At 32.9% G+C, this 10,441-nt stretch overlaps 1 protein-coding gene across 1 annotated transcript; it reads left to right on the forward strand.

The window, feature by feature from the left end:
• The first annotated feature begins 2,071 nt into the window (after window positions 1-2,071).
• On the forward strand, window positions 2,072-7,998 carry LOC137835135 (phosphoenolpyruvate carboxylase). The gene is made up of 11 exons (XM_068643492.1): window positions 2,072-2,306; window positions 2,628-2,815; window positions 3,752-4,143; window positions 4,254-4,338; window positions 4,515-4,737; window positions 4,837-4,940; window positions 5,035-5,128; window positions 5,289-5,443; window positions 5,590-6,588; window positions 6,909-7,298; window positions 7,407-7,998. Exons 2-11 carry the CDS (start codon window positions 2,648-2,650, stop codon window positions 7,701-7,703), a joined length of 2,907 nt encoding a protein of 968 aa, XP_068499593.1. The 5' UTR covers window positions 2,072-2,306; window positions 2,628-2,647; the 3' UTR covers window positions 7,704-7,998.
• Window positions 7,999-10,441: the final 2,443 nt, after the last annotated feature.

A 10,441-nucleotide genomic window follows, 5' to 3' on the forward strand; every position in this document is an offset into this window, starting at 1 on the left:
TTTAAATTTTATAAATATTTATAATAAAAAAATTATTGAAATAATTTTATATTAATATTTTTTTTTACATAACAAACGAATGATTTATATTATAATATTATAATATTTACGTTAACATAATATATTTTAACATTCTAATTTTTATAAAAATATGTTTATCACTTAAAAAAAATTATTTTAATAATTTTTTTACAAAGGTCCAAATCTTAAATTAGAGATAAAAATCAATTTCTCTTAAACATACATGATTAAAAAAACATTTAATCTATAATTTAATAAATTATTTTTGTTTAAATGTTTTTTTTTCACAAACAATACCAAATAATAAATGTTTTCATTCACTTTCCTCATGGAAGTGAAATGGGAACAAAGGCGAAAGGCGAAATTGAAGTGTAAATAGTCATCAAAAGTGATTATGAACCGTGAAATAAAATAATGCAATTAGCGTCAGAAAAACATCTCCACTTTTGATTGTTGAAAGGATATATGTGGTGGAATGGGTGCCATGTATTGGTTCTTCTATTTTAAAGTTCTTTTCCTATTGAAAGTCAATTTTGTAATCATGCACAAAAGATTTTTACTTGAAATTCTATTAAAATTATATAATTACACTTATCTTTATAAAAAAAATCCAATGACATCCACACTTTAGCTTTTTTAAATAAATAACATTCATCTCTTATTAATGATATTTGCATTTTTTTATATATTTTTAATAAAATGATATTCATCTTCTTTATTTTCTTTCAAAATAGTATATTCTCTAAATTTTCAATAAAATCTAAATTTAAAGTTTTAAAATATTACAATTAAAAAAAATTTATGAACAAATTTTAAATAATTTAATTATATTTTCAAATGGTATTTTCACATTATTAGAACAACCCATCTTACAGGAAATTCTTATTGGATTCTCAATATGTGTGAAAATTCGTAAAACCAAAATGTATAAGGAGGACAAAAACGTTACATCACACCCTAACTAAAAAATAGACATCTATAGGTTATTTAAGAGTGGCAATCATATACTTTATTTTATTTATATTTATACGTGTATTAAAACCCTTTGTAAATATAATAATTTCATAAACTTAATTGTATGTTTTATTTTATATTAAAATAATATTTTCTAAAAGATATAATTTTTTAATTTGTATAAGAAAAATTATAATTTAATGATAGTATAAATTTTATGACATTTTCAATATATAATAATAAAACCATTTTTATATAAAAATCTTTATTTCTATGTTTAAAAGCTTTTTTTTCAAATTTTAGTCAATATGATATTTTTAAATAAAATAAAGAAGGTAATGGTTACTTTATTAAAATATAAGAAACTAATATCTATTTTCAAAACCAAAAGTGTGGGGATATCATTTTATTAAAAAAAATGTGAAAGTTTATTTTAAAACTAGAGAATATAAATATTATTTACATTTGCCCTAAAATTAATAGTTTAATATTAAAAAAAATCTTTAATGTAATTTATAAAGTAATATCAATAATAACTAAAAATTTATTATATACAAATAACACTTTCCTATTATATTAGTATATCTATACATTATTTATGACAAAAGTAAATAAAATAAGAGCTTCCATTTATGGTAATTTAGTTTTTCTTGGAGTATGGGGTAGTGGTATAAATCCAAATATTTATTTTAAAATATTAACAATGGACAATTCATTAATATATGCCAAAACACATAGGTTGAAAGGTTTGTGAAAATATGTTTACATGAAAAATTTGAAGATTTTTAATGGCATTAAGTGGATAGATTAATATAATTGTCTATATTGTAATGAGAGGTAGACATTTTGTTTTCTTCACCAACAGTCTAAAGTTGAATCATGTTAAACAAGTCTATATTCTTGAAAAAAATCATTGAAGGAGACAAAGTTAATTTCAATTATTGTTAGATGTCTAAAGATCTTTCTTCAAAGAATATCTTAGTTTAATTTATTTGTTTCTTTAAAATAAGGAAAAGGTGAAGATTCGATGTGGTCCCTATTCAACCTAGTTAGCATTTGAGACAGAAAAATGTTTACCCAACACAAAAAAACTGCTAACTGTACAGATGGAGAGAATCTTAGAAAACTAAAGCATATTCCATCTTCTGCAGTAATAATGAGGTTCGATTAAAACAATAAAAGGAAGAAAAAAATATTTTTTAGGCACGTAAAAATGACTCTATTTTTCTATATAAAGCCACTACTATGTGCACCCTTTATGATAAACCCTGTATATCTCACTTTTTGATCCATTTTTCATTTGCTGTGATCTTCCTCTTCATCGTACACAGGTACCATATTGGATTCCAACCACTTGTTGATTTCATGGGTCATGCCAAAGTCATATGTTTCATGCTTTCTTGTTCCCCACGTGTTGTGTTGCAATTGGCATTTTTTTTCAGTTTGGTTGTAATAATATTTGTATCACCCTGCACGTGTCATCCATTCGTCGTATCATAGAAGTCAATTTTCATCATTAATTGCGGGCCGTGGAAAGAATTTATGGATGTTGTGTTGATTCGGCCCTTGGTTTTAGTTCATAGTTTCCATTGTTGTTGTTTGTTTTTTTATTTGTTCTTGTGGGGCTATTGGTTGTCTTTTTATGATCACAGGCGAAGGGACTGAGTGAACAATGGCGAACCGGAACCTGGAAAAGATGGCATCCATTGATGCACAGCTTCGGCAATTGGCTCCTTCCAAAGTGAGTGAGGATGACAAACTCATTGAGTATGATGCTCTTCTGCTGGATCGGTTCCTTGATATTCTGCAGAATTTACACGGGGAGGATCTGAAAGAAACAGTGAGTTTTTTTTGTCTCTCCTACTTTGATGTCTTTGTTGTTAGATTTTGGTTTGATTTGGTTACACATTGTTTGGTCTCTCGTGTTCCTCTTTGTTGTGAAAGTCTGATACTGGTTTGGTGAGAAAAAAAACATGGGACTTGTCTGATACTGGTTTTAAGGGAAAATAACTCTCGATATGTTCTTGTAGCCAAGAAGAAAAGGCCTTTGAATAATGGATTCTAGAGGTGGATATTCCTTGATCGAAATCACGTGAACAATATTTTTTATTTTTTATTTAAAAATCACTTTTTTGTATTTGGAATCGAATCTAACTCAATCACAAAAGCTAATTCTTAAAATTAGTAGAGTGAGCATTGTTGTCCCACTTACATAAACCTTTTCGATCATATATCACTGTTCAATGTAGGATTTTCAACATACATTTTCAACTTACCCTCACAATAAAGACTGCATATCTTGAGGTTAGAATTTAAAGGATTAAACATCTATTGGTGGTTCAATAATGGCCTAATACCTGGTGATTCAGAACACCCAATAACAGCAACTAAGATACACTTTTGTATACATTGTTTTAGCTTTCTCATGAGTACATACTCTGTTTTAGCCATATCATTGTTCAATATGGGGAGTTTCAACAAATTTGAATATGTATTTGACTTACCTCTAAGGATACAAAAGTACAAAACTTGACCAACAAGATTTTGAGTGGGGTGCACTTTATGTCTTAGTGATTGAATGTCAAGTACTACTCAGAAGGTAGATATGTAATCAGTAAAATAAAGGGAACAATGTGGGGGATATTGTCAAAATCTTTAGTTTGGCTGATTTAAATTTACCATGAGTTAATAATATACTGGATTTTTTATGTGTTCTTTCATTTCTCTTTGACATTTATGAGCTGGAAAACTGTTTCACGTAAATGTTCTTATGCAGGTTCAAGAAGTGTACGAACTTTCGGCTGAATATGAAGGAAAGCATGACCCTAAGAAACTGGAAGAACTTGGAAATGTGATAACTAGTTTAGATGCAGGGGACTCTATTGTTGTTGCCAAGTCCTTTTCCCACATGCTTAACTTGGCCAACTTGGCTGAGGAGGTCCAGATTTCTCGCCGCCGTAGGAACAAGTTGAAGAAGGGGGATTTTGCAGATGAGAACAATGCAACTACAGAATCAGACATTGAAGAAACTCTCAAGAAACTTGTATTTGAATTGAAGAAGTCTCCTCAGGAAGTTTTTGATGCACTGAAAAACCAGACTGTTGATCTGGTTCTTACTGCTCATCCTACTCAATCAGTTCGGAGATCTTTGCTTCAAAAGCATGCAAGGTTTACTACAAAATATAGTATTTTTCAGCTCCAGTATTCGATTTTGTATTTTTGTTTAAGTTGATTCCAGATACCAAAATTGAGCTTTCTGGTTTTCATCTGCATTGCAGGATAAGGAATTGTTTATCTAAATTGTATGCCAAAGACATAACTCCTGATGATAAGCAGGAGCTTGATGAGGCCCTGCAGAGGGAGGTAAGTATCAAACCATTAGGATTTTGTTCGTTGGTTTAGCAAACTGCGTTAACCTTTACTTTTTTATCGCATCAATGCCTTTGTTTGGAGTTAATTCTGCAGAAGAAGAAACAAAGGCTCTATTGAGTTGACATTGTTGACAATTTTCTTTTGTTACTTTTGTCGATGTTGTGTAGATTCAAGCTGCCTTCCGTACAGATGAAATCAGGAGGACTCCTCCAACACCACAAGATGAGATGAGAGCAGGGATGAGCTACTTCCATGAAACAATTTGGAACGGTGTTCCACGTTTTCTGCGCCGTGTTGATACAGCTTTGAACAATATAGGAATTAAGGAGCGTGTTCCTTATAATGCTCCCCTTATTCAATTTTCTTCTTGGATGGGGGGTGATCGTGATGGTATTAGTCTTATATGAGATGAAAATCAGTACTACATATTATCTTAGAATACTGGACAAATGGAAGTAAATGCAAATTTTATGTTTCAATATGATACAGGTAATCCAAGAGTGACTCCTGAGGTGACAAGGGATGTTTGCTTATTGGCTAGAATGATGGCTGCTAATATGTACTATTCCCAGATAGAAGATCTCATGTTTGAAGTAATCCATAACTCTTTCATACTTTAAAAGTTATAATTGTGGATGATTTGTTACTCTTGAATCATTTTGCTGATTTTCCTTCTTGTTTCTGTAGCTCTCTATGTGGCGTTGCAACGATGAACTACGCGTTCATGCAGATGAGGTCCACAGGTCTTCTAATAAAGATGAAGTTGCAAAACACTATATAGGTGTTTCCCATACTCTTTCTTTAAACTCGGTGAATATGTGTTATATACTTTATTTTGTACAATGGAACGAACTGTTGTCTACTTGTGTCTTTTATCTAAATGGTGAAAATATATTGGTTAGTTTACTTGTGTGATAATCTTTTCTTTCTTCATTATACAGAATTTTGGAAGAAGGTTCCCACAAATGAACCATATCGTGTGGTACTTGGTGAAGTGAGGGATAGGCTCTATCAGACTCGTGAGCGTTCGCGCCATTTACTATCAAATGGGTACTCTGACATTCCAGAGGAAAACACTTTCACCAGTGTTGAGGAGGTACATCCATTGTTTTTGGTTTCCTGTATTATTACTATCTATGTTTTCTTGTTAACATTTAGTTATTTAACAAGTTGGTTTTTGGTTGAAAGAATTTTTTTTCCTTGGATAATTTGACAGACACTAACTAAAGTTAATTTGTGCAGTTCCTGCAACCTCTTGAACTTTGTTACAGATCACTGTGTGCTTGTGGTGATCGAGCAATTGCTGATGGAAGCCTTCTTGATTTCTTGAGACAAGTCTCCACTTTTGGACTGTCAATAGTAAGGCTTGATATCAGGCAAGAGTCAGATCGTCACACTGATGTGTTGGATGCCATTACCAAACACTTGGAAATTGGCTCTTACCAGGAATGGTCTGAAGAGAAAAGGCAGGAGTGGTTGTTGTCCGAATTAAGTGGGAAAAGGCCACTATTTGGACCTGACCTTCCTCAAACTGAAGAAATCAGGGATGTTTTGGACACATTTCATGTGATAGCTGAACTGCCACCAGATAACTTTGGAGCCTATATCATATCAATGGCAACAGCACCATCTGATGTGCTGGCAGTTGAGCTTCTACAACGTGAATGTCATGTCAAGCATCCATTAAGAGTTGTGCCATTGTTTGAAAAGCTAGCTGATCTAGAGGCTGCTCCTGCTGCTTTGGCACGGTTGTTCTCCGTAGACTGGTACAAAAATAGGATCGATGGGAAGCAAGAAGTGATGATTGGATACTCAGATTCAGGAAAAGATGCTGGGAGGTTCTCTGCAGCATGGCAGCTATATAAGGCTCAAGAGGAACTTGTAAAGGTTGCTAAGAAATTTGGTATTAAGCTAACCATGTTCCATGGTCGTGGTGGAACTGTTGGAAGAGGAGGTGGACCTACTCATCTTGCTATTCTGTCTCAACCTCCTGACACAATCCATGGATCACTTCGTGTGACAGTCCAAGGTGAAGTTATTGAGCAGTGCTTTGGAGAACAACACTTGTGTTTTAGAACACTACAACGTTTCACTGCTGCCACACTAGAACATGGCATGAACCCCCCGATTTCTCCAAAACCAGAATGGCGCGCTATGATGGATCAGATGGCTGTCATTGCTACTGAGGAATACCGATCTATTGTGTTCAAGGAACCGCGCTTTGTTGAGTATTTCCGCCTGGTAAGGACCACATTTAGTAAACACTTTTAAGTACTTGTTCATCAAGTTCTTATCAGATGACATCAGAGCTTATTCATAAACTTGATTGTGAAACTTCTGAAATAAGTTAAAGAAATAGTTCATGCACTCATATGCTGTCATTCAATCAGAAATTTGTATGTATGTTAAGTTTGTTGACTTAAAGTCATATTTATCATGATTTCTGATTCTGATTGATTGAAAGTGTAATTTTTTTTACATTAAAAGGTCAAATGTAAAAGTGGGATGTAATTGTTTAAATGATGACAATCACAATCAACTATGTTTGATGTATCATGTAGGCTACACCAGAGTTGGAGTACGGCAGGATGAATATTGGAAGTCGACCAGCAAAGAGAAGGCCCAGTGGAGGCATTGAAACACTGCGAGCAATACCTTGGATCTTTGCATGGACCCAAACAAGGTTTCATCTTCCAGTGTGGCTAGGCTTTGGAGCAGCATTTAAACAAGTTCTAGATAAAAATGCTAAAAAAAATCTCAGCATGCTGCAAGAGATGTACAACCAATGGCCCTTCTTTAGGGTCACACTTGATTTAGTGGAAATGGTGTTTGCCAAAGGAGATCCAAAAATCGGAGCTCTGAATGATAGGCTCCTTGTTTCAAAGGATCTCTGGCCGTTTGGGGATCAACTGAGGAACAAATATGAAGAAACCAAGAAACTCCTACTTCAGGTAATGCTAAAAAGCCTTCAACATTTTATAGTTTTGAACTCATTCCAAAAAGAACAAGACACAGTTCTTTCACATGATGATGATATTTGTGGTGTGCTTAAACTGTAGGTGGCTGGACACAAGGAGATTCTTGAAGGGGACCCCTACTTGAAGCAAAGACTCAGACTTCGTCATTCTCCCATTACTACACTCAATGTTTTCCAAGCTTACACATTGAAACGTATCCGTGATCCTAACTACAAGGTGAAGGCACGACCCCGCATATCAAAGGAGTCTGCAGAGGCAAGCAAATCAGCTGATGAACTTATAAAACTGAACCCAACAAGTGAGTATGCCCCTGGTTTGGAAGACACCCTCATTCTCACTATGAAGGGTATTGCTGCTGGCATGCAGAACACTGGTTAGCTTTCACCCATCTTCCCTTTCGTTATATATGTATCAAGATATAGCATAAAGCACTGAAAGTGAGTGCTGTCTTTTTGTTTCCCAGATACACTTTTTGTTTTCTTATTATGTTACCCTACCTCTCTGTACAATTTGGTATGCTGCTCTACAATTCTACAAGAGCCAGCTACCACACAAATGAGTCAATGTCTTGATCGTCTCATGTTTCAACGTATACTCATACCACCTTGTCCTAGGATGTCTTGTTTTGTTTGATATCACTAAATCAGGAGAATATGTCTGGTTTTGTTTATAAGTACACTATTTAAGTTTGAATTGTAGCAATTTCAAGTATTTTACAATAAAAAAACTTATATTTGTGTAAGATTTAATCATTAATCACATCAATATAAAATTAACTTCAACTAAACTTATTTGTGTAGAATTAATTTTATTCAAATTCATTTTTTGTAAGACTTTTCTAAATATATTGAATGCTTAGTTTTATAGGATGTCAATGAATGACTGAATTCAATGTTTCCATGGAAAAAAAAAAACTTTTTTTTATAGCTTTTATCTTTTTATACTTAAAAAAGGTATTATAAACATGCGTTTTAATATATTACTAAAAGAGCGTCGATGGATCTTAATTAATAAAAAACTTGGTTTAATATCACTTTATATCAATAACATGTAAAGATAACTTTTCCCTTTAAATTATCTCAGCTCTTATAAATCATATTTTAATAAAGCTTATGATTATTATATTTAATAAAAGTAGAATGATGTAATGATATAGAGTGTTAAGAAGTGGACTTTATGTCTAACTCAACCTCATAAAATCAGCTTATAAGGTAAGATTTGCATTCACTTATAAGGAATGAAAAATCTTAATCTCTAGTCGATGTGAGATCTCCAATTGACCCCCTCATACCGAAGCTACCAACTCGTGCGTGAAAATATAAAGTGAAAGGGTCGCACTAGGCTCAGCTTAAAGCGAATCCCAACCAAATCCTTAAACATCTGAATCCAAGGAAGCCCAAAAGGTTTCTTTAGCATGAAGAAAACCAATCTGCTGAGCAGATTGACATGTGCTGAGTGAAAGGCAAGCATGTTAGAGCCCCATTCTATAATCTATAAATAGAGATATTGGGGTCTCATTCTAAAGCATCGAGGGATCAAAGGATTAAGAAGCTCAAGGACAAAGAGTTCTGAATAGTAAGCCCAGAGCATCTAGGCTCAAGAGAGGCTGAGTTTCAGAGTCATATCAAGTTATCAGACCAAGCCTCAAGGCTGAAGTAGAGACAAACTTTGAAGAGAAGGGTCAAAAGCCTAAGCTGTCCAACAACATCCATTTTTGTTGTTCTTTAACTTCTCATATTGTGCCTCTGTGTAAGGTTTACCATGAGTTGTTAGACTTATCTTATTCAGATTGAAAATGAATGTGATATTTCTTAAGTTATTGTTGTTTATGAATACATGTTTTTATTTTATATTCAAGTTCTATAGATTTTGATAATATGCTTAATGCTTAATGGTGAGGAATGACCATTAATGCCTTTGGAGCATGAATGATGTTGGAAAGTGATTTCATGTATTTGAACCCTATCAAACCAAACATATATCTCAATGGCCAAAATGTTGGAGCTGAGAGTATGGTTGAAATGTTCCATCTTGATTATTATAGTTTATGGTTCTAGATAACCTCGTGAGAGGAATCAACTTGGTTTGGATATAAGGAGTAGGGAACTTGAACAAATATAGTACTTATAAACAAAAATAATGAAAGAGATACACAAATTTCTTTCAATCCCAACACTCCTTTTACTTGATATGTTTGTCAAAGCTTCATCACTTGTTAAATATTATAGTAGAATTATTATAACTATTTACAAAATATATAAAACCAATTTTTATTCATATCTCACTTCATCTTGAAATTTATTTTTACTTTGGTAAACTTGAATTTCCTGTGGATAGACAGTTGACTATTTTACAGCAAGTGTACTGAGTTAAAAGTAATAATTCCCAAAGGACATATATCAAACCCACAAGGAACAATTATTTAAAATCATCATAGTAGCATTCACTAAGTATAAGAATATGTACAATAAATTGATTTAAAGATATTGACATAAGTTTGCATGAAAATTAAATAAAAGCAAAGTAAACTATTTGGATGAGTCAATTGGAAAATTTGGGAATAAGGTTAATCATTCTTCCTCGTCTGTAGTTTCAATGAATAAAAACATATAACATTTCATTTTGATTAACATTGATGCACATATAAAAATCATTTATATTGATTCCTCACATACAAGATTATTAAGAGAGTCTCCTAAATATTTATTCCTCATATATTTTTAAAACTCCTTATCATTACGAACAAATGTTATGATACAATCCAAGCCAACAAAGAGATGACCAAGGAATCAAATTACCATTCACACTATGAGAAGTCATCTCAACTTTCAAGTGAAGACTCCACCAAGGATCTAGCAGATCTCACCAGAAGGAGAAATGGGAAAATGTTCTTCCTTCTGGTCTTCTTAAGAATAAAACAAGTTGTAAATAAATTGGGCTCACTTTAGGGGTTCAAATAGCAAGATAGGCCAGAATAGGTGCCTTTAGCATAATAAGGGGGTGTAACTATCATTTTAGCTTGTTTTTTACCTAGTTTATAGAAGAAGTGGCCTAAGGTGTGGTTTTGACTTAGTCAAACCCTAAAGGCAACCCCCTCACACATTTACCATCATATC

Source organism: Phaseolus vulgaris, chromosome 5 (genome assembly GCF_000499845.2).
Source record: "Phaseolus vulgaris cultivar G19833 chromosome 5, P. vulgaris v2.0, whole genome shotgun sequence".
Classification (NCBI taxonomy): domain Eukaryota; kingdom Viridiplantae; phylum Streptophyta; class Magnoliopsida; order Fabales; family Fabaceae; genus Phaseolus; species Phaseolus vulgaris.

Excerpts from the sequence above, each read along its gene's own strand:
- LOC137835135 (XM_068643492.1), top strand. The coding sequence starts at position 2,648 with ATGGCGAACCGGAACCTGGAAAAGATGGCATCCATTGATGCACAGCTT. Across the intron at positions 2,816-3,751 it reads GGGAGGATCTGAAAGAAACA|GTTCAAGAAGTGTACGAACT; the intron begins GTGAGTTTTTTT and ends GTTCTTATGCAG. Across the intron at positions 4,339-4,514 it reads ATGAGGCCCTGCAGAGGGAG|ATTCAAGCTGCCTTCCGTAC; the intron begins GTAAGTATCAAA and ends GATGTTGTGTAG.